At 43.3% G+C, this 24,534-nt stretch overlaps 1 protein-coding gene across 13 annotated transcripts in view; it reads left to right on the top strand.

Annotated features, from left to right (window-relative positions):
- The window catches only part of MAP4 (microtubule associated protein 4), a 170,785-nt gene that overhangs the window by 43,406 nt on the left and 102,845 nt on the right, over positions 1-24,534 (top strand). For all 13 annotated transcript variants that reach the window (XM_055803557.1, XM_055803551.1, XM_055803558.1 and 10 more), the window contains 2 exons: positions 12,270-12,526; positions 22,941-23,006. In XM_055803557.1, coding sequence (XP_055659532.1) covers positions 12,289-12,526; positions 22,941-23,006 — 304 coding nt within the window. In that variant the 5' untranslated portion in view covers positions 12,270-12,288. The remainder of the gene's footprint in view (positions 1-12,269; positions 12,527-22,940; positions 23,007-24,534) is intronic.

The raw sequence follows: 24,534 nt of genomic DNA, 5'->3' as shown, positions 1-24,534 counted from the left end.
GTCCGGTACTTGGCACTGGGGAGGCCGCACCTTAAATACTGCCTTCAGGTTTGGGCCCCTCACTACAAGACACTGAGGTACTGGAGCGTGTCCAAATAGCAGCAACAAAGCTGGTGAAGGGTTTAGAGAGCAAGTCCTACGAGGAGCAGCTGAGGGAACTGCTGGTGTTTAGCCTGGAGGAAAGGAGGCTCAGGGGACACCACCTTGCTCTCTGCAATGACCTGAATGGAAGTTGTCATGAGGTGCAGTCTGTCTCCCAAGTAACAAGTGATAGGACAGAGGGAAATGGCTTTAAGTTGCACCAGGGGAGGTTTAGATTGGATATTAGGAAAATGTCTTCACCAAAAAGGTGGTTGAGCATTGGAACAGGCTGCCCAGGGACATGGTGGAGTCACCATCCCTGGGGGTATTTAAAAGATGTGTAGGTGCGGTGCTCAGGGCCATGGTTTAGTGGTGGGCTTGGCAGCGCTGGGTTAGCGGTTGGACTTGATGATCTTAAGGGTCTCTTCCAACCTGAACAATCCTGTGATTCTGTGGGTGGCTGGTCTTTGTGCTTGGGAGGCAAATGCTTAGTGGGATGCATTAAACACCAAGATGGCAAGCAGCAAATGGCACTTTGTAAAATAGCAGAGGTTTTGACTGCTGAGAGGTTTTTGGCCTGTATTGTCATGGATTGGATCACCAGAGACCTCTATTTTGTTGAAATCTGATGTGGTTGATACCTGTACTAAATTAAAGCCAAGTTAAATGTTGCAGTGACCCAACTTCCTCATGTCAGAGATGACTAAAAAGCATATTCTTTTGGCTGATGCAAAGCTTGTATTTTAAATGAGCAGTACAGAGCACTGAGTTTGTCTTTGAAGAGCCTGTTGGAGATGCAAGTGCAAAGGTGGAAAGGTTGAGTGATGCATTGATCTATCCTTGCTGGCACAGGGCTAAAGTTTCTTGAAAAACATCATTGTGGATCACAAGGCTTCTGCCCTGGGGAGGGTGGAGCAGCCCTGTAATCTTGTTTGTTACAGCTGTAAATATATAGAATCCTTTCATGAGGTCTTTCAGTGTTTAGTAGCTGTTAGAATAGTGTTCCTTCTAGCCAGCTCCAATGACATTTTTATTTGTATTTGGGAGCTTTTCATCACCTGGTGGCGTGTGAGTTGCATAACATATCTCAAATGCACTCTGTAGATCTGCCTGATGTTGGAGATGTATCTGCCATAATGGAGATGCAAAAGCTGATGTCTGATCATTTCATTTGTTAGGCTGGGCACAATCTTATTCAGAAAGACAGATCAAGCTGGTTTTCCTCAGGTTTCCAATTTGTCTGTCTGTGTTTGAGAACCCAAGTAGACTTGAATTGTCCTTGTTGCTGCTACCTCCCCTGGATGGCCTTGTGCTGGTCCCTGCAGTTTCTTTTGAGGTCCCTTTGCTTTAAAGAAAAATGGCTTGTTTTTTGTTAAATCAAGTACAGATAACTTCAATGTAAGTGAATGTCCACATCTAGGAAGAGTGGCTATAAACTGAAATATAGCTTTAGTAAACCTGAAAAATGTTGGACTGTCAGCTTACAGGCTGACTTTAATTATGGCTTTTATGTTGGCAGTGAGTAGGAGATGCACATGTGGAGAGAGGAGGTTACTTTACAGCTTTCCTCTGGCTAGTTCAGGATTTCTGCCCAGTTATCTTTGTAGACTTTATCATTTCATGAAGTGTAAACTCTCCAAGCTATGAATGTCTGGAGGGCAGGAAGAAAATAGAAGTTGTCTCAAATCTCCAGAAAACAGAGAATCTTTTTAACATTACTCAAGTGGCATGAATACTGGCAGACTGTCTGCTGCCTTACTTTGCTAATTCACATGCCATCTGAATAACTGAATATGGTTAAAGCATGCCTCATTGGCTTTAGTATTGCTTTCTTAAGGGAAGTCTAGCTGATGAAAATGTTTCAGGCTTATCAACAGAAATGTTCATTAAAGACCCTTTGCAGTCTAGTTGTAGAAGTTGGGTATATTTGCAGTATCAATTAGCAGAAAAAGTAATGCTTTACTTTCAATAGTGAAGAAATGGCTCATATCTTAAGTAATGAAACCCTACAAATTGATGGTACTCTCTGGAAATACTAATAAAACCCAGAATTATGTAGACTCGTACAAGGCATTATGAAATTGAAATAAGTGCACTTTTTAAAGCCATCAGCTTTGAAATTCTGAAGGTGCAGTTTAGAAAATCTAAAGGTATAGCATTAAAAAACACAACCCAGCCATTGTCAGCTAGAGTGTTTTGTTCAGATGACTTTCCCTGTCGTAGTCTATTGGCCTTGCTGTGGTAGTTTCCGTTCTGCTCTGACAGTTGCTCTTGGTTTATTCAAAATATTAACATGCCCATGAAAGTGAGTGACTAATAGTATTAACGAAGCACAGTTGGCATGCAGGCCGTGCTCACCACCTGCAGTGCTCACAGCCCCCCGCCTGCAGCCATCCTGAGCATCTTTGCAGGGTCACTTCAATTGCCTCAAACTTTCCAGATTCTGAAGTACGGGTCCCAGCTGAGAGCATAACTGCTTCCCAGTTTGTCTTTGCTGCTGGTGCTTGGGAAAGTTTGTGAACCCACCTGGAAGATACTGTGCTGCTTTTCCTCGGATCCACATGTAAATCAATGTGCCACTTTCACACCTTAGAGCTGTATTGCTAAGTGGGAAGTTGAGGAACAAGTGTACTGCAGTCAAGCTTTGCTCAGTCTTCTTATGGCTCTTGTGTTCACTTTCGTCTTTTGCCTTTTTTCCTTAGGCTTTTTTCCATACTCAAGTACATGTATATACATGTGTTCCACCCAAGACTTTGCTTGAACCACAGAATCGTTCATGTTGAAAAAGACCCTTGAGATCAGAGTCCAACTGCTAACTCAGCCCTGCCAAGCCCACCACTAAACCATGGCCCTAAGTGCCATGTCTACACGTCTTTTAAATACCCCTGGGGATGGTGACCCCACCACCTCCGTGGGCAGCCTGTCCCAGTGCCTGACCACCCTTTCAGAGAAGATGTTCCCCAACCCACAATCTAAACCTGCCCTGGGGCAAGGTGAGGCCGTTTCCCCTTGTCCTGTCACTTGTTCCTGGGAGCAGACACCGACCCCCCCTCGCTGCACCCCCCTGTCAGGCAGCTGCAGGGAGCGAGAAGGTCCCCCTGAGCCCCCTTCTCTCCAGGCTGAACCCCCAGCTGCCCCCTGCCCGGCTCTGGACATGCTCCAGCCCCTCAGGGTCTGGCTGGTGCTGAGGGGCCCAAACTGAGCCCAGCATCCGAGGGGCGGCCCCCCCAGTGCCCAGCGCAGGGGGACGGGCACTGCCCCGGCCCTGCTGGCCACGCCGTGTCTGACACCAGCCAGGGCGCTGCTGGCCCCCTTGGCCACCTGGGCATGCGGGGGGCTGGTGCCCAGCTGCTGCCCCCCAGCCCCTTCCCCGCTGGGCAGTGCCCGGCCCCCTGCTCCCAGCCTGGAGCTCCTGGGGCTGGTGTGACCCCCGGGCAGGGTCCAGCACAGGGCCGGGGTGACCCCCACACAGCTGGGCTCGGCCCCTCGGCCCGCCAGCCGGCCCAGACCCCCTGCAGAGCCCCCTGCCCCCCCGCAGGTCAGTGCTCCCCCCAGCTCGGTGGTGCCTGCACACACTGAGGTGCCCCCGGCCCCCTGGCCCAGTCGCAGCCCCTGCGCTGAGCCCCGGGGAGCACCGCGTGTGCCCGGGCCGGCGGGACGTGGCTCCGCTCCCCACTGCTCAGCCAGCCACCTTCTCACCCAGTGTAGGGTCCAGCTGTCCAAGCCGTGAGCAGCCAGTTTCTCCAGGAGATGCTGCCAAAGGCTCCACTAAGGTCCAGGCGGGCAGCACCCACAGCCTGTCCCTCATCCACTGAGCGGGTCACCTTGTCGTGGACCGAGATCGGGTCGGTCGAGTGGGACCTGCCTTTCATGAATCCCTGCTGGCTGGGCCTGACCGCCTGGTCGTGCTGGATGTGTCACGTGGTGGCACTCGGGGCCTGGCCCGGCACCGAGGTCAGGCTGAGAGTCTGTAGTTCCCCAGATCCTCCTTCCTGCAGGTGAGGTGGGTGTCACGTTGGGTGACCCCGTCACCGGGGACCCCTTGTGAGCCAGAGCTGCTGCGAGACGATGGGCAGTGGCTCGGTGAGCGCTGCTGCCAGCCCCTCGGTGCCCTGGGGGGTTCCACCTGGCCCCACACTCTGCTGTGTTTGCTCATGTTCAGATTTATTCAAACTGTTCTCTCGTAAGAGACCAGCAGTGCTTGGAGCTCTCATTTTGTTTTCTGCTTGGATCTGTTTTTGTTCCTTGTGTTCCTGATGTTCAAGTTCAGTTACTCACAGCTGAACAGGCTACAGACAGCTTGAGGATCTCCAGGATTGTTTCAGTGTGTGTGCGGTGTCACTTGGAGCTCATTTAACCTGTTTCGTTGGGAAGGCTTTTTGCTACAAGGGAAAAAAGCTCAAATGAGAATAGCAGTCGGAATCAAAAGCTGAGGGAAAGGTTATTAGCGACCTAGTAAGTGGAAGTAGTGAGGTATTGGATAGGGAAGAGGAAATTACTCTGAGCAAACCCCATTATGAGGAAGCAATAGTGGCTGAAGCTCTGCCTTGGCTTTGAAATTGTGTCGGCAAGCTGAATTACAACTTCGTTAAACCCATTTAAAGTGAGAAGTTAAAACATCCTGTTGATTATCTTATGTGTGGCTGTCAACTGATTGTGGAAGGGAACTGAGATTTGCATCAAGCCTTTGTTGTTGTTTTAGGGTTATTACTGTGCAGTTCAGTGGCACTGAATTTTGTGTAAATTAGGGACGCTTTGCCCCATCCCTAGCCCTCTGCAGTACCCTCATGTCCATCACTGGTTGCCAAACTCTGCCAGTGTGAGTGATAGTGTGTACTGCAGCTTGGTAGTCCAGGGTGCAAATGCCTGCATTGTCCTTGTTTTTCTCTGTGGAGGTAATAGGAACTTTATTCCCTTTTTAGTTGCGTGCTTTTTGGCTTGTTATCTATAGGAACTTGGAGGTTCTGGGACTTTTTAGTATATTCTGTATACTTAAAATTAGCCAGAAGGCTGTTGGAGAATTTGGGCTGAAAAGGGAAACAACTCTGCAGGTGTCTTTGTCTGTTCTAGCAGTTCAGGTGTAAAACCAGCAAATACTCCAAATCTGCCTTCTCTGCACTTGCTACTTTTGGCCTTCATAAAGGAGGGAAGCAATTGCTTAGGCTATAGACATCATAGTTGGAAACTCTTATTGTATTTGTGTTGTCTGAAGGAGAACGTGGTTTTGTGTGACATGGCTCTTAACTGAAATCCTGATGTTGCTGAAAGTCCAAATATCCATTTGAAATTAGTAATAAGATATTTTGTGTGACGCCTTAAGTAAGCGGACCCTTCATGTCATATGGCAGTTGGCAGCATGAGTGGTGTGGCAGATTGGAGCTGGAAACTGCTTGCTGCTGTTTGCTTCAGCTTGTCAGTTATGTGAAGGCTGCTGCCTACGCTCTGGTTCAAACAACTGTTCAAAGTTTAAAATCAGTGTTTGTTTTTTGCTATGGATATATCTATAGTCTTACACTTAACTAGTGGTATGATGATGTATGTGGTATCCGGTACTTAACGCTTGTCTAACCAGGTCTTGAGTATCTGGACCAGACAGCCTTCCCTCGACTAGTGAGATGGTAACTGTACATCGCTGCTTTTTTTTGGGAAGTAATTCCTGAATATAAGCCTATAATTCAGGACACCCATTTTGAGGCCCTTGCACTGGTTTACCTAGCAAGTGAGTTGAGCATGAATTTGTGTGTGTTGCTGGAAAGACTTTAATACCCTTGGCCTGCATCTCATTACTTCTGAGAAGAAGCTTCTAGTAATTCGAGTGATTTCCTGTGGCTCGGAACACAGAAACAAAGCAGGGATCTTACTGTCTTTAACTTTAAAAAAACCCAATAAATTAATCCTACCTGTTCAGAATGTGCCAAAAAAAATGATAAAAAATTAAATTGGGTCATAGATTTGTTGTGCCCAGCCGTGGAATGTAAGAAATGTCAGCAACTTTACTCATTGATGTGTCCTCTTCTTTTGAAAGATAGATGCAGACATCCTTTTCACAGAGGACTCCCTTCAGGATATGGTGAAGGAAGATGACTTAGCATATGTCTGCTCCCTGCTAGCCTGTTTTCTTAACGCCTCAATAGGCACTGTGAAGTGCTCATGAGAGCCTCGTCTAAGAAAAGCAAGCTGACTTAGGACAAGAGAAATGGGAATCATGACTGAGCTGTCACTGTTTCTTCCAGTCGGGGATTTTGTTCTGTATGTAGTTAGGAGCTAATTTTAAAGGAGCAAGTGGATCTGATAAAATAATACACAGATTTATGAGCAGCATGTATATCAGAGTGTCTTCTTTAAACAAACAAACAAGCAAAAGTGAGGAGATGTTGCTTTGTTTCTTATTCATCTTGATGTGCTGCTTTTGTGAATAGATTTCTCCTACCCCTTTGGTATGAAGGTTGCTTGAACTTTGTTTTCATAGAGGAGAATATGTAGTTAATGCTGGTACGGATACAGCCAGCAACTATCAAGACTAGTGTTAAGTGGAAAAAGAGAGGCTGAGTGCGGATCACCTGGTCTGGGGCAGAGGTACAGGCTGTAGGAGAGCAGCAGCCTGGCAGGGCTCTGCGGAGGGCTGAGGTGCTGTGTCACTGCAGGGCTGGCAGGCAGCAGCGCTGCGCTCTGCTTGCATAACTGGCAGGGCTGGTACCTGTCGTGTATATGCTGCTCTGGAAAAAATCACCTATTCCCTCTGCCAAAAAGCCAAGGGAAGTCAGTCAACGCCATGTGCCAAGTATGAATCTGTTTAAACAGTTCACAGGTTTTCAGGTATATCTTTTTTTTCTTCTTGTGGGCAGCATCCCCTGCCCCCACTTGCCTGCTCTTCCCTTTTTCCCTGTTCAGACAAGATGCACAAAATCTGGGTCAGACTGATCATAACTTTAAATTCAAAGATGGTGCATGCCCAGAGGCATGTACACAACAGTGCAGTTAAGGAAGCTACAAAATGGAAATACAAAGTTCAGGAAATAAATTCCACTCTTCCCAAGATGGGAAGCTAGAGGCAGTGGCTTATGCAAGTAAGTGTGGCTCGTATTCCTTCTGCTTTCAGAGCGTGGCTGGATAAGATGGTGTTTCTTCAAAGTTATTCTACTAAGTCACTTAAAGTAAGACCTCTACAAGGAAGTGCTGGACTAACTTCTTAGGGATCTCTAGGGTGTTGTAAGTCTGTGACTCTCTAACTTGGTTTGCAGAGCACCAGTTCTGCATATATTTGCAAACTTCAGCTGTGTGTGTGTGGTCAAATGATGGTGGGAACACCCAGAAAGGAGCTTGTTTTGAAAGGGAGAGACAAATTGACTTAGGTAAATAGTAGGAGCTCTTTGGAACAATATGCCCGGATAGGGGGTCGTGATATGGGTAGGAGATTAAAACAAACTCTTCTGTATCTTTCAGATTAGCTAACAAGAAAGTGGATTTAATTTATTGAAACAAACGGGTTAGTCACTGGGTACACAAAGATTCTGAGCATAAAAAAGAACAGATGGGGCAATACTAGGTACAACAGATCAGCTGTTGCTGGAACATGAAGAAGTCTAAACCATTTATTATTATTTTTTTAAAGCATGAATTAAGGGAATATGATTTATTTGCTGTGGCATAATTTGAAGATTTCCTGGAATGGACTGAGGACTATCTAGCTACAGGAGAACTTTTTCTTGTCTGTAGTACAGCTGTCGGTGTGGGACTGATAACATAGTGGTCTGCTCCTTTCCACACCTTACCTCTGAGCAAAATACTTACTCGTTGTTCTTCAGGGAGGACTTGACTGTCTTCTGAGGCTCTCGCAGAGATAGAAATCTTAAGCCATACAGGTTGGTGTTACACCATTGCTGCTGTTACTCCCTCTGTTATTTAACAAACAAGAGGATCTAGGCAGCTGTGTCACAGCTGAAGAATTACTTAATAAATTTTTAAACTGCTGCCTTCTGAAACCTCAGTCATTCCTCAGTTTTGCCCTTTCATCTTTAAAGTTAATGTCAGAATTCATATCCCTTGTACTCCATTAATATCTGTTTTGCACAGTGATGTAACGTACGGTGTATTAAGGTACATCTTGAGGAAGATTCTTGAATGCTTCCTGCACGTAGCTAACTTTGTTCCATACGAATGAGAAATGGTATGGGAAGCATCTGTCTTGCTAAGCTGGTCAACACATGAATATGCTTCAGGTTCTGCTTTCTACTCTTAGCAGACTGCAGTATATTTATTTTCCTTTTAGCTTAGTTAACTCTATAAGCCCTAGATCAAACTGGGAGCCTGGGAGTTAGTGTAGTTTGGCTGGTCTAACACCAGAGGTGGAAACCAGAGAAATTGTTTCTAGTCCCAATTCTAGTGGGGTTCTGGCTCTCCTTTGACCCTACCTGGGCTGTGGAAGGCTTCCTGCAGCCAGTGTGGTGCTTTGTGTTAGGGCAGCCGGTTATTTGCCAGGCACTCTTATGTGTCTGAGAGACCAGTTCTGTATTTGCTACAAAAATGCAAAATGGCTTTTATTAGTTACTCTGATTTAGTATTATTTTTTTTTATACATAGTTTCTGCATTCCCTGTGAAGTTAAATATAGACAAGGAAATGTCCTGCTGATAAGTCTATGTAACGTTATTATTTTCCCCCAGAAACTAGATTCCTGTAGCGTCCTAGCTCCTATGTAGGTCTGAAATAGTGACATTGTCAATGCTATTTTATGGCAACTATTTCATAAAGTGCTACCACATTAATGCAGACCAAAAAACCCATGATGTGAATCCATCAGTTGCTTGTGGTGGAATATGCTTATGTTGGAGGATGATCTGGGTGGGATTAGCTTGGAACTGAGTTTCAGAATTCATCAGTGCTTCCCTAACCCCACTTACACGGCAGGTCCGGCTCCCATGGGGTTCCACAGGCATTTGCTCTGTTAATTGAAGTGCAGTTGTTTAGGTCTAGAGGAAAGGTGGCTGACTGTCTCAGTGGAACAAGGACTAAATAATTTCTGGGCCATCTAAACACTGCTGATAAAGCTGCTCTGCCTGCAAACCTATGATTGTGGCCATACAGGTTTCTGTGCTGTCTGGTGTTGGCTGTAGATGGTTACTGCGTTTGGATAATGCAGAAGAGAGGATGCTAAATGTTAAAAGGGCCTCTCTCTAAAATAGACAGGTAGTAGTTTCCATTAAAGTGGGAGGATATCAATGTCTTGCTATTTGGACAGAGACCCTAAATTAAACTGTCAAGAGGAAATGCTCCTAAAAGGCTGCTCATGTTCCTGAAACTAAAATAGCAGGAATATTTAATCTGAAGTGAACGTGTGAAAACTGTGAGCTGATGATTACAGTCTGTAAACTGAACTTAGTGCCAATGAGCATTTGGAGTGAGGCTAAAATGAGAGGTTTTCCTAAATATCATTTACATAAAGCTCAGGTTCTTGATGGGTAAACCTTGCTGTGCTGGCGTTGGTGCAGAACCAGATAAGATACGGTGAACATGAAGGACTTGTGAAATCTGCAAGGCCTGATTCAGCCCAACCTGGCATGCCTGCTGTGAAGAAGAGGAGTTGGGTTTTTCTTTCGTTATCAGGTGTGTTCACTCCAGCCTTTGCTTGCTTATTCCCCAAGTTACTGGATGTTCTGTAGCTACATTCTGACTGCAGCCTTAATTCTTGCATTTCCTTGCAGCATCATGAAGCAGCTTGTTGAAAATTTTAAATAGCTTTTCTTCCCTATGCTAAATGAAAATTTCAAAAGGATGAAATGTTCATAGCTCCAATTTTATTATTTTTTTTTTTTGAGATTGACTGACCCAAAAGATACCATTTCACTTTCAAGTTGAAAGCAAGGGAGGATGTGGTTGGAAACATGGCTATTCAAGAGCCACATTTCTTACTTTGAAGAGACTGGCAGATCCAAAGATAAAAATTGTAGAAGTGACTTCCCTGTTTGAAACTCAGTGAAGGGTAATGTGGTCAACTGTGTGCAGATCTGTACGATGGCATGCCTTGAGAACAGTCAAGACTATCTGAAAGAAACCTTTTTTTTTTTGTAAGTCTCTTTTACTTAAAGATGTCTGTCTTTTTTTTAATAATAATCATAATTCATTCAACTGACCCTGCACAAAGGGTTAAGACTCCAAACCTTTCACCTCTAGATTTCCATGAAGTGGTATCTCTTCGAGGCCTTTATCTAAACCAACAAAAACTGCAGTTGCTGCTTGAAGTCTGATCTGGCTTGAAGTTTGACCTTTTATTGTTAAAGAAAAAAAGAATAGCTTTAACTGAATTAGTTTCCATAATATACTTGCATGCGATTACATAAACAACAATATCAGTGTGATGCCATTGTTTATGAAGAATTTGAAATATTGCCTTATAGAGGCTTGAACCTGTAGGTATGTTGTCAGTGGCCATATACTGCTGACAAAGAATTTCCTGTAGTTCAAGGAGTAGGAGCTTTTGTTTTTTCGGAACAAGAGGATCTGTGTTCTGCCATCACCATGTAAGTCGGTGACCCTGGACTGCTGCACAGTGGCCACTTGGATCCAGCCCTTCATTAACCAGCACATACAAATGCCCATTGTGTTTCCTTGCGAGTGTGTCTGGGCCTCTTTGCTCATGCAGCTCTGTATCTTCAGCTCAATATTTTTTTTTTTCCTTCTTAATGTGGTTTGGTGTTTCTTGTGCAATATAGTGAGAATTGGTTGTAAAATGTTGAATCACTTTACCTAAGCTCCTGTGTATCTTTTTGTTTGGATGAATTTGTTGTTGGAACTTGAAACTTCACTTCCATGTACTTGTTCTCTGCTGATTCCCGACCAGGTACTGCTGCATTGGCTTGCCAGACTCCTAAGAGAGAGTAAATCTTTCATTAACAGGGAGAGTCTCGGCATAGATTGTACATCTAGTAGTGAGTGTAATACAGATCAGCATCAAATCGCTTTGTGCTTCCAAACGTAGACCAAAACTAAAGGAAGCTGAGCTACTGTAGTAGGAGTTGTATGTATGCCTATTTAGATTCTAATGGCCCTTTATGGTTTTGGTTTTTAGTTTGTACCAGACAATTTCTGCAAATGGCTAAAATATTTGATTAGAGCTTTTGGTGTCTTTGCTGCCTGGATAGTTGTATGTTGTGCATACAGAACACTAACACTGCTCTGAAAGCTTCAGAAATGTGCCTTTTGTCAAGCAGAAGTGGTGGGTTTTGCTGCCTTCGACAGCTTTCTATAAATTCACCTCAGTATTTCTTAGCTGCTATTCCTAATAATAACTTCAGAAGGATGACATGTAAAAAAAATAAATAATTGTTTATGGGTGTATTTGTTATGCCAGCCTGAAAGCTTTAGCTACAAAACAGATGAATCAGTTCAGTTTTTCTGTTTAGTGCCAGGAAATTAGATTCTATGCTGAGATATGAACTGGGAAGGAAGAGATAAATGATGATTCTTTTTACTTGGTTTCCAATTTATAGCTTTATGTATAGTGTGTGTGTGTACTTTATTTTTTCATGTCAGCATTATTAAAAATTTACCTTCCAGCACAAATCCCAGGGCTAGAGTGGGTTTGCTGGTATTAGCAAGGTTTGCTGAGGACAGAAACATGCTGTGGGACCCTATCAGAGGGATCAAAAGCATCACTGAATATACATCAGAGATTATGTAAAATCCTAATCTCCATAGGGGAAGCTGGGTGGAGTCCAACCCAAGAACTAAATTCACTTGCGTCATTTGTCTTTCTGCTGCTGGGGATGTGTAATTAACTCTGAGATCTGGGGCAAGGCAGAAATCAATGTAAATTGTGTTTATGATAGCCAGGTATGGTGTTTTGGGGGTTCCCCCCCACCTTTCCCCCCCTTTTTTTCCTTTTTTCTTCTTTTTTTTTCCTTTTTTCTTCTTTTTTTCGCTCCCTTTTCCTCCTGCCCCCACAAGGTTCTGACAAAACATCACATGAAATGTAACTTTCATGCAGCAAAACCTGTTTTAGATGATCTAGCTGTTTGTTTCTGTACTGGTGTAAGGGTTTTGTAAGCATCTGGGAATTACTGAGCTCAAAAGCAAGTATTTCTTACTGTGTTAGGGTGCAGAAGGCACACAGTTGTCAACATCAAACTGAGTAAAATTAAAAGGTTTCTTATTAAAATGTTTCTTTTTCTTCTTCCCCACACCACTTTTCAGGTTGCAGAGGTGCTAAAGGATGGCTGACTTGGATCACAACCTGAGTCTTGCGGATGCTCTGACAGAGCCGCCTCCTGAGATTGAGGAAGAAGTGAAAAGGGACTTCATTGCCAGTCTGGAAGCAGAGAAATTTGATGATGTGGTTGGAGAAACAGTAGATAAAACAGACTATGTTCCTCTGCTGGATGATGATGATGAAAAAGCTGGGAGCCAGGAGCCAAAAAGCAAACCCCATGCAGATGGTATTCAGGGGGAACGTAAGTGTCTAAAGCACAAGACCAAAAAGCTGCACCACTTAAGCATGAGAGAACACTTCTGCTTATTGTAATTTTGCTAGGCCTGCTAAAACAGGACTCTTACATGTAGGTAGTTTTAACCTGAGCAGTTTATTTTAAAAGGAAAGATTGAGATCAAATCCTATTTTTTGCTTTTCTGCTCTACCTTCTGTTCAGTCCTTCAGCCTGTAAAATAAGTTCTTACTGCTGGTCCACAGAAGATGCTATTATTTGTTAATATTTTGTGGGGCTGCCTTGGGCTTCTCAGAGAAAGCACTGTCCATAGTGTGGGACTGCTACACTGATATATACAGCACTCTTCATCTCAAAATGCTAGAAACTGTGCAAGATACCGCCACTCTGGGTAATGGCAAATCCAAGGTGTAAAGATTGATGACTAGCTGTTGCTGGTGAGGTCTGCAGATCAGCATCTCCATGAGGTCCATGCTGTGACCTTCAGATGCAAACGTTTAATAGCCAAAGCTTTGGTTCTCCCATGGATTTAAGGGTCTACTTACTTTGATTTCTTATTGTGTGTATAAGCTGGTTATGTGCATATGTAGTAAAATGCAGCGTTGTGCCTGCTTGTTATGAACATTTGCTAGCCCAGTTGATGTTTGTTAGAGCTAATAGCTTTATCAGAACCTACTTAGAAAAAGGAGAGGTTTAAACAGAAACTTGCTTCCCTAGCTGAGTAAAAAGGAAAACAGATTTGGGGGTCGTCCACTACATTTCTTTCTTGGTAAGCAATTTAAATTCTTTGTGTGGTATTCCCCCAGCCAGCTAAGTGACAACTAGTGCCTTGATTTTTTTGTTTTGTTTTGTTTTAATTATTTTTTGGCCTTGATCTATGCTGCGTAAAAGAAGAAAACATTTGCTCCTGAACAGGTAACCTGGTGACTTCTTTCAGAAGAAAGTTTTGCCTTTTTTTTTTTTTTTTTTTTTTTTTTTGCATTAATCGTGGTGCTCATCAAGTGTTGATGAAAGTGGGATGTGTAGAACTGTCATGATCACTCATCAGAATAAACAGGACCTCCAGGACTACAGAATGGAGGATTATACAGTGGGGATTTCTGGTCTGTTTACGACACTTAATTGCATTGTTTAGAAGTGTATCAGGTGCCTTGTAATACAGAAAATGTGATTTTGAATTGTCCATACTAACATAGTTCATTAAATGGTAACAAAGAAGTAGGAAGGATGGAAGTAGGCAAAAAGATTATAAAACTGAGCTTTGGTCAATTCAGATGTGTATTGTGAATATTTCAATTGAATATTCAATTGAAAAAGGCTCAATTATAGTACCTCTAGTGGTAGGTGTTTTATATTTTAGCACTGCAGAAGTAGGAGTAACAGAGAAACATGAAGACTTGTTAATGCTTTGCATATGGTTTAAGGATGTTTTGAAATAATGCTTTGTTCTAGAAGTTACAGATTCTAAAACATCTCAGCACCAGAATGTCTCAGTGTTAAAATCTTTATATAGTATTGAATTTTAAAACAAGTTTCTCATGTCCTCCCCAATGTTTATCCCTTAAACATTACAATCGTAACTCGCTATTTCAAATAACTTCAGGTTCTTGAAGCAGGTACAATGAGGCCTTTTGGGTTTGCTTAGTAATTAAAACTCACTGAACTGCCCTATGTGAAAACTGCTGGTTCCTGCATACAGAGCTGAGGCAGGGATGTGGCAGTGCTCACGCAGGTTATCTTTGGGCCAGCCTCTTCTCCTCCTCTGCCTCTCCTGGCTTTTCTAACCCTCCTTCCCCTCCCCAGTGCCTTCTCTGGCTCTACGGCTGCTTGTTTGTCTGCTTGAGCAGAACTCATTTCCCTCCCACATGTCAAGGGGGGATGCAGTTTCTTGTTCTTGGTTTGGAGATTTGTTTTTCCCTTTTTTGGGATAGCTGGAGAACAGTTACGAGCATTATCTAAATCTCTGGCAAGATGAAAACAAGACCCTAACTGAGAAATTGGAGAGCTTGCTTGCCATGAGCGCATAAGATAATATTTACCATTTTCCCTACCTTGTAGCAGGAAGGGAAGGACTGTCGAGCTGTGCAGCTGAAAACAGTGTCAATTTACTATAGGCCAGTTTATAGGATTTGATCCTGTTATATCTTGTCTAATCTGTTCTTTCTTGAAGTGATAAGGATGCCTATTTCTTCCATGCGATCTATTCAGTGCTCATTACTGTTTTTAAAAATACAGTAAAGCTTAATAGACTTGCTTTTATTGAGGGTATAGAATAAATGAGCCTGGGTGAGATATTACAAGGTCCTAATGGGGGTGTTAGGTGTTGCTCTAGTGCAGTGCTTTGAGTGTAACACGAAGTTTTTAGGGAGAGGAGACTGCTATGTGAAAGGCAGCAAGAGTTCTATGTCCCTGGCTCCAAGTACGACTGCAAATAGCTTTTCTTTCCTGAGGGAAAAGAATAGCTCTCATGGATCAGGCTTTTCAGCCCCCTCTTGTTAATTTATTTATGTTAAAAGGCACGAATGTGTTCAGACAGCACTGTCTCTGCTACTGAGATTGTCTTTCCCCAGTCAGAAGAGGTTTAATCACGTCCCGTCAGACTCGAGCTATTCCATCTCTGCTCAGGGTTTTTCTTTCACTTTTTTCCTAAACCCAGGAGCCAGATTAGACAAGTTTAACAATCAGATGGGGGCCCCCGTCATGGACTTGGGTGAGCCATGGAAATGCAGAGAGATGGAAAAGAGGAAAGAGATGTGAGGAGCAGTTGTATGGCCACCTACAAATTTGTCCTAGAATAAAACTGTAATAAGTTAACTTTTTAAAATATCATTGGAAAGGCATAGCTTAAGGAGAAAGGGTTTGACTCTTTCTAGCACCTGGCTGGACATCATAATTTGGCAAATTCTGGGGTAATCCTCTTATGACATTGTGGGCTTTACATAACACCGAAGGATCACTTTGGGTGTGTGCTATGCTGTCTGCAGCTGGCTTTCCCTAGCAGTTCCAAGGCTCCAAGGAGTTTGGAGGATACTGTGGAGCTTCCTATTAAAGTCATGGAGGCTGTAGCAGCAGTTCTTGTTAGGGTGTTCCTGTGAAATAAGGGTTGTGTCCTAAAGTGCAAAGGAAGAGATGTTTGGGTGGGAGCAAGTTCCAACTGAAAGGAAAATACTGTGCTTTAATAGCTTACCGCAGGCAGTGATGTTCCTGTGAAATGTTTTAGTTCAAGTGAGCACCAGTATTGTTTCTGAAATGTTTGATTGTGTTACTGTTGAGGAATCAGGTACAAAACTAAGTCTGCGGCATAATGGTTCATGGCCTTGTACACAATAAACACGTTTTGCATTCTTGCACTCGCTGTTCACAAACTCGGTGGTGAGTCTTAACTTTGTATACTTTTTGTATTTTTTTTTAAATGGGAAAGCAAATACTGAGAATGATGCAGGGGGATAAAGTTCTTTTAATTTGCAGTGGGCAGTCGCCACGAGATGGCTCTGCTGGCACTGCATCATGCTGCCGGACAGGCACCGCTGCACAGCTGAGCACACAGTCCTCCCTGTATGGGAACCAAACACAGCCCCAGAGCCCGAAACCTGCAGCTAAACCAAATCTCCCTTTACTTTTACCTCCCTTTCTGCACTAGGAGTAAGCACCTTTCTTGCAGAAGGCAGCAGGGTTTGCTTTTGCAAAAGGTAGTTTAGACACTTTGTCACATATGAAACTGAAGTTGGAGAATATTCCATATACCCCAGAGTTTGAGGGATTAAATAAAGTCAGGAAATGGTGTGAAGGTACTTGCATTTTTATCTCGTATGATATGTTAAACACATTCTCCCTCTAAGTCCATCAACCTCTCTCCCCAATGCTGTTAAACCTTCTGATTAATATAAATCCCAAGATTGTTGTTTTGTACAAAACCAAGTATCAAGCATCATCTGAGTGCACTCTCGGATCTGTCAGGCACTTGCAAAATAAACATTAAAAAATAGTTCAGAGAGACCCAGGTGATACCAAAGGTGCACTCCTAAGCTGTGGGTGTTTTGTACGCTCTGCCCCAGATTTCAGCTGCTTTCCCAGCACCTCATTGCCCAGCTACAGAAACTACAGGTTCATCTCAGCATAGGGCCTTGTACCAGTAGTCTGTCAGGAGCCTATTTCAGTGTGAGGGTTGTGTTTGGTTTTTTTGGCACTTTCTGTTTAAAGCGCAGTGTGTTGTAAAGCTGCCCGGATCTTGTGTTGGGTTGCTTAACTATGTAATATGCATCGGTTTTCTTACAGAGGAAGGAGTGTCTTAAGTATTGTCTTGATAAGCCAGAGTGTTCTTGAAATTTTTTCCATGTTTTATGAACTAAAGTGGTGAAATTAATCTAGCTGTTACAGTTCACAAAGCAAAATTAATCTTTTTCTAGCTCAGTTGCTTTACACTGATTTAGCATTGCTCAGGTAGTGAACTTCCTTTGGGGTTCTCTACAGGACCCAGGAAACTGCAGGCTGGTCAGCCTCACCTCCATCCCTGCAAAGGTGAGGGACCAGCTTATCCTGGGTATTGTCTCTAAGCATATGGAGGAAAAGGTTATCAGGAGTACTCAGCATGGATTCACCAGGGGGAAATCATGTGTGACCAACCTGGTAGTCTTGTACGATGGATTGACTGGCTGGGTGGATGAAGGGAGAGTGGTGGATGTTGCCTACCTTGATTTCAGCAAGGCTTTTCACACTGTCTCCCATAACATCCTCACAGGTAAGCTCAGGAAGTGAGGCTGCCCGGGGAGGCTGCGGGGTCTCCTTCTCTGGAGCCATCCCAACCCGCCGGGACGCGGCTCTGTGCAGCCTGCCTTGGGAGTGCTACAGCAGGGGCTGGGCTGGGGGGGCTCCAGGGGGCCCTTCCAGCCCCAGCCAGGCTGCGATTCTCTACTGTAGCCATCTTGGGCTTGATCCCATCACAGGCAGCGAGTGATCAGGCAAGGTGATCAAACCTGCAAGATTCAGCCCCCTGTTTCAGGAGAGGTGTGAGAGTGAGATGGGGTGAGAGGGATCTTGGTGCAAATTCATAAGGCAGATGTCCTTTTCCTGCTTCTGGACCCCAGACCTGCCTGTGCAGCTGTGCTTCTGTTAGTGCCATCTGACAGTATGCATGTGCTTCTGAAAGTTCTGGCATTCCTGAAACACAAACCCAAGCAGACCTTGGCTTCCATTTAAATTCAAATTCTCTTTAATTCTCATGGTTAGAGAGAGAAGCTTGAGAATCCAAACCAAGCATCTGTGTCATCTTGGAATGCCAAAGGGCAAACAAAACTATAAGCCTTTTTTTTTTTTGTGTGTGTGACACTAGGAGATGAGCTTGTCTGCTGTTCAGAAGCCATTTTGAGACAGAATATTTAAATGTATGAATTGAAATAGCTTAAGCTAGTTGTTACCAGCTAGTTTTGACTGTATGACACTATTAGCATTTCTGTTCCCACTTGTGTTTTTTTGCTTAAGCTCTCTCACAAAGTTGTGTTTGACAAAGTCTGTGCACGCAAATGTGCGATAGGATGATAAAACATGCAAAGTGACTCTTGTCCACAACCTGTCCACCCCACCCTGGCCAGCCAAGAGCACTTTTTTCTTTTTTGCCCTCTGGCATCCCGCAGATACGTGTACTGCAGAGCAGCTGCAGATGTGATGGTGGCAATGTGCTCCGTTGTGTTTATGCTTCCATGTGCACTATGCCAAGTCACTGCTGGAGATTAGGGTTTTTTATATTGACACTGTCCATTTGCTTGAGATTATCGGTTTAGCAAATGCTGCCTTAAATTTGTTTATATAAAAACAATCCTTTGATCCCCTGGCCAGATGCAAATACTATCTTGTGATTCTGATGAGGATTATGTAGTTACAACATCTTGACATGTTTTTGTTTTTATACAATTTAGAATATGAGGGGAGGAGACCTGGCCTTGAGAAGATTGCTGGGTGCTTTCCCACTTGCACTCTAGCTAACTAAAACATGTTTGATTTGCTCCAAAGGAGCTGACCTTCAGAGGCATAAAAATGAAAACTACTAGTGCTAGGTGGAGTTGTTAGATTTGACCTGAGTTTCTGGAAGCTTGTCTTCCAAAAAAGCAACAATGATAAAGGAAGCTATTTTACCTGCTTTTTGTTTGTGCCTTCCCAAGAAGTACGGAAGGAAAGACCTGGCATTTCTGATTATTCTGCTCATTTGGGGACCCACTGTTGAGCCTAAAATCTTTAGATTTCACCTGGCTAAGTGTCTGATTTGGAGAGACCCTGCATATGCAATGGTGTCCTGCTTATCCCTGTGTGTTTGAAGAGCTTTTTCAGAAAGTTAAAAGGTGTTGACTGTATCAGACATGCTTGCAGGTTCCTCAGCAGTGCTGGAGCTTTTGAGATCGCTTCCCACCATCGTGGTTTTGATGGCAGAGAAGCAGGCAGCTGCAGCTAGTGGGATGTGCGCAGAGAAGAGCAGCTACTGCGGTTACTGCTCAGCATGGCGAGGGAGAGGAATGCTACAATGGCTTTAACCTATTCTTTTACACTAATTCCTGTGCTGTTGAAGCAAATGTAGGATTTTCAATACATATGTCTTATTTACACACATGCACACACGCATACGCACCTGCCAAGTGAGTGAATACAGGGGACTGAATAAGGTGAAGCTTCTCAAGCTTTTCTGGAGGAATGTACTTGTGCTTTAAGGTCCAGAAGCTGCAGATCGAGAGCCCTGTCAACTCTATGGTTAAGCCAGAAACACTGCTGGCTTTGAGCTGTCCATGTTTTCATCTACCATAGTGTTTGGTAGACCTGACTAATAATTTGGTAGGGTTTTTTTTGTTTGTTTCATTTTAAGTTTGCAGAGCCCTTGGTGTAGGAGAGGGTGGGGTTCTTTTTCATAGAAGACAGTTGGCTCAGATCACTTGCTGCCTAGGAGATCAATCTCTAAATGAAACTTTTCTACAGATGAAGTGTTTATTTTCTGAATAGCTGAAATGCACTGAATTGCCAGAAGCACTGTTGAGTGGACTATATGCAGTGCTAAGCTTACCTCAGGTACACACAGACTGGTCCTTCCAAGTGCTGCCAGACCAGTCTTACAGATGAATAATTTTTGCAACCTGAAGCAAGTGCTTAAAGTATGCCCACAGAGTTGCAGACCAAATTTGTGGTGTTTAGCCATATTTGTGATCAAGATGAGTCCTGTTTTTAATGCATGAATAATGTTCATGGCATCAGGACCAGACTATGAAATGTTTCAAGAGCTGTATTGTCTGTGCCAGGTCTAATCATCAGGTTTGAATTAAACTGAAAGCAATATGTGATTATTTTGTCAAATTTAAAACAGAATTTGCACTCAAATTTTCGATTATGGTTTAAATACTGAAGAGATGGGAATGAGTTTGTGTGTCATGGTAGTGGCAGTTGCTGTTTATTTTCCCCACTACCAAGAGATACTTTTTGAGACAATCAGCGTAAGTGAAGACTAGAGAAAACTTGCACAGCCCCTGTTACAGTGATATTGTCACCTACCTTCATTAAACCAGTGTTATGATGCCCACTTGAGCAGGACTTAAGAAAACTTGTAGCTCTTGCACTTGGGCAAAGCTTCCTTGCTGTTAACTGGAAAGTTCAGAGGGACCTGTGTAGCTCCTCTACGTAATTCCTCAGAGATCTCGTTGTAAGACCAGCATGCCTTCTGGTGACTGTTGAAGCAGTGTTGTATAAACCATCCCATGACCCTGATTTCTCCTTGCCTGAACTGATGAGTACGTTCAGTGGCTGGCAGTAGTTCCCCCAGTTAGTAGTTAAGACAGTTCTACCCTTACAGTAAATACCAGACCTTGTAAAAACTGACAGCAGGAGGAGCTGGTGTGTTTAACTGCTAAGAAACAGGTCCAGGGATTCCTGTACTATTTTTCAGCTACTTTTAGGAGGATGTAGGTGTATGTTTTTCTATAAGCTGTCTGGCAAGTTCATGTTGAATTTTTGTAAAACACCAGGATGAGCCATTGAAGTAACTGGAAGCTTTCCTTTTGCTTTACTGGGGGTTGGATTAAGCCCTAAAGTGCTGTGTCTAAAGTACACCGGTAATGTTGCTTTGTTTTAAAACTGCTTCAGCTCAGGGAAGGGACAGCAGCAACTCCAGGTAACTGAATATGTGTCTTTTTGGGAGTGATTTTATTTTATTTATTTACAGAATTGTTTAGGCCATTGCCCTGAGTGTTTCTTCACAGTAAGCAGAACTGATGGGCAAAGGAGCTGAACTGCTGTTAGAGCTTGCCCTGCTTCTTAAGCTTAACTAATACTACTCAGTATTATTGCAATGACCTGTCTTTGCTATTTCACAACTGGAAAATGGGATAAATTCTTAGAAATTAAGCAGAATTTATTTAAGGTATTAGAAAATATTTTAAGGCTTGGTGCAAGGGTGATACCTTCAATTTAGGTAAATGGCCCTGTAATACTCACCTTGTAATATTCATTCCTCAAGCACTTTCCCTAAGCAATTATAGTTATTGACCCTCAGCAGCTCAGTGGAGAGATTAGGGGGTGAATACAGAATTTCACTAGCATATGTTGATAATTAGGAAGAACTGTTTGAGTACTAGAACAAGTGCTTTTAAAAACAAGTACATGATGTTAATTAAATTCCTTAATTATTCCCAAAGATGGTTTCCAAGCAGCATTTTCAAAAACATCATGCACTTGGACATGGCTACCTGTTAGCAGAGTGGCTTTTCTAAGGTGGCCCGCTGAGCAGGCGGCAAAGCCAAGTTTAGAACTCGGTTCTGTGAGTCCACGTTGCCTCAGCTATCACCAGGTCTTGTATTGCTGCGGTGTTTTCCAAGTTCAGTGTGTAAATCCTGGTGCCTGTTACAATTGTATCTGACAATGTCATACCAAGATAGACTAAATCTCCTGGTGGTAAGTATCTTATGTGCTTTTTTTTTTAATTGGTGGTCTTTCACCTGAACTACCCTTCTCTAAATCTCTCCCCGATATCTGCTTTAGCAATGTGCTATCAAAGCTGAAACTGAGGTCTTCAGATCCTTTTTTCTAATAGTATTAGGATAGCTTTGTCTGCAAGAAACTTTGCAAATACTGCTTCACTTCAGTCATGACAATTCTGGGGAATTAGTACCTGTTATCTCTTGTCAATGCAGTCCGGAGGTAGAACAAGAGCGTGCCTCAGGCTTCTTTGCAGCCTCCAGGGGCTTGTACACATCCCTCCCCAAATCTTCTCGGGGTGAGCCGTCCCAGCTCTCTCAGCCTTTCATCATGAGACACACTCCAGTCCCTTAATCCTGTCCATGGCCTTTCACCAGCCTCTCTCCAGTAGCTCCATCTCTCTTGTACTGGGGAGCCCAACACTGGCCTCTGCAGTCCACATGTCTCAGCACTGCTGGAGAGGGTGAAAGAATCACACCCCCATCACCACCTGCTGGCAGTGCTCTGCCGAATGTAGCCAGGATGCTGTTGATTTTCTGTGCTGCAAGGGCACATTGCTGGTTCGTGTTCAAGTTGGTGGCCACCAGGATCCCGAGGGCTTTTCCTGACTTCCAGCAAGTTGACCCCCAGTGTATACTGGTTCCTGGGCTTATTCCTGCCATGGTGCAGGATGTTGCATTTCCCCTTGTTGAACTTCGTGAGATTCTTCTCCATTCATCTCTCCAGCCTGTCCAAGCCCCTCTGGATGGCATCACAAGCCTCCAGTATATCAACCACTCCTCCCAGTTTTGTATCATCTGCAAACTTGCTGAGGCTGTGTTCTGCTCCATTGTTCAGGCCATTAATGAAGATGCTAAACAGTACTGGCCCCAGTGTCAATTGCTGGGGGACACCGCTAGTGACTGGCCTCCAGCTGGACTTTGTGCTAGTGACCATGACCCTCTGAACCTGGCTGTTTGGCCAGTTTTCCAGCCACCTCACTGTGCAGTTGTCTGACCCATGCTTTGTCAGTTTGTCTATGAGGATGTTATGGGAGATGGTGTTAAAAGCCTTATTAGGGTCAAGGTCAACAGCATCAGCTGCTCTTGCCTCACATCCACCAAGCCCATCAAAGTTTATCATCTTCGCTAAGCATTATTTGCTTGAAGGAAATCCAGAGTCACAGTGGTCTAGTGCTGGCCTTTAGGAAAGCTTAGGTTGAAGTGATGGTATAAATAGATAAAGCAGATTCTAGTTGTTATGTCTTGAGTCTCCTTCATGGGACTAGATTTTCTGTGATTGAAGACCTCTTCCTTTTGGGTTTTAAGTTACACTGACTTGGTGCCACATGACTGCCTTAATATTTCAAAAATAATTTTTGGGGAAAATAACCCTTTTCTGTATTTGATGACATTACAGTGTTATCCTTACAATATTGCGTTTAAGTTTTGGATTAAGATTAACTTCATCCAGTGCTAAGATTTCTCTTGATTTCTTGCAGATACTTCAGCTACTGGGCCGACAGTTCTAGAAAATGGTGACCATGGAATAGAAGATCACCGCACAGGTACGTGCTTAATGTCTGAAGGAAACACGTCAACTTCTTTATTTGCTGTTGGAGCAGTAAAACTTCATTGTGACCAAACATGTCGTCTTTTTGAGTCTTATTTCTTCATAGAGGGTTGTTTCTGGTTTTGGTGAACTTCGCAAAGAATTTGAAACAAAATAGGACTTCATTCTCTTTTGGGTTTGAAATTGCTTAATTGCATATGGCCTCATTCTGAAGACGTATGCTTTCTCCATGGTCACTGTTGGGAAGGCAGCATCTAGGGTACCGGTACCTAAATGGCTTTGCAGTGACTGTAGTATTCACAGCTGAACCGTACCCTAACGCGTGAGTATGACTTCTGTTCCCCATGAGGCTGACAGTGATGTTTCTTCAGAGTGCATCATCCCTTGATGCAGTTTTTTATACTTAAAGCAGTGTAAATTCAGTAGCAGCTGTTTATTCTGCAGCTTCTCCTTCCACCTCAAACTGCGATTCTGTAAACATCTCCTAATACTTGCTTTAGTAATGTCAAAGATGAAATTGAGGTCCTCTGAACCTCTTTTCATAATGCATTAGGATAGCTTTGTCTGCAAGAAACTTGTCATGGCTCATATGGACTGATATTTCAAACCTGTTTGGAATCTGGAAAATAATTGATCTTTCCAATCAGCCCAACATATGCTGATATGCTGAGGTTAGCTGTCTTTTAGCAGTTACGTTTAGTGACAAACACTGGTTCCATTTTATGAGACTTCCTTTACTGTGAATTGGGTTTCCTACCAAATTCCAACTGAACTGTTTAGGATAAGCAGTACCAACTCTGCGACCGTGTGCTTGAACCAGTAGATTGTTTCCTTTTGTGGTAAGGAGGGTGTGGATTTTTGACAGGCCATCCCATAGTGCCTCTGTTTTCTTGAAGATAAAATATTCCGAAGTTGATTGTCATCCTGGCATTGGTAAGAGCCGTTTATTTGGTCTCACTTTTCACTATCTCTAGCCCAGCTTTAGCAGGACAGATCATTGCTAACATTGTTTGGAAGGTCCCAGCATTAGCATCCCTGCTAGTCCATAGGTGTGGCCCCAAGAAAAAAAAAATAATCCAGGAGATGATGATGAATGTATGGGAGTCGAGATGGAGATGAATTAAAACACTTCTTTGCTATCATTCTATTCAGAGTGTGAGCAACTTTCATGTCCTTATTGAGGATGGGAATTTAAAATTGATCTTTGTACTTAATTTGCCATTGTAAACCTGGTCAAAAGGAAGCTGTGCATCTTCTATAATTTAATATAAAACTGAAATTAAGAACACTTCTGAACCTTCCTAAGGATAATTCCTCTCTTTTTAATACGTATGACTAAAACCAGATAGAAATAAAATCAGATTTATGATACACCAGGTATGACTAAGTGTGTTGGGATTTTTTTATTGAACTTAGGAGCTGTGTTTAAAAAGTGTCTTGTTATTTACTTAATAGAAGCTTTCTGGAGGTTTAACTCTTCACACACTGAATGCTAGCAACTTTGATCAAAGATACTTTTATGT

This window comes from Falco peregrinus, chromosome 5 (assembly GCF_023634155.1).
Source record: "Falco peregrinus isolate bFalPer1 chromosome 5, bFalPer1.pri, whole genome shotgun sequence".
NCBI classification, from domain to species: domain Eukaryota; kingdom Metazoa; phylum Chordata; class Aves; order Falconiformes; family Falconidae; genus Falco; species Falco peregrinus.
The sequence above is the reverse complement of the archived record's forward strand: the minus strand, read 5'-3'. Positions and strand labels throughout refer to the sequence as shown.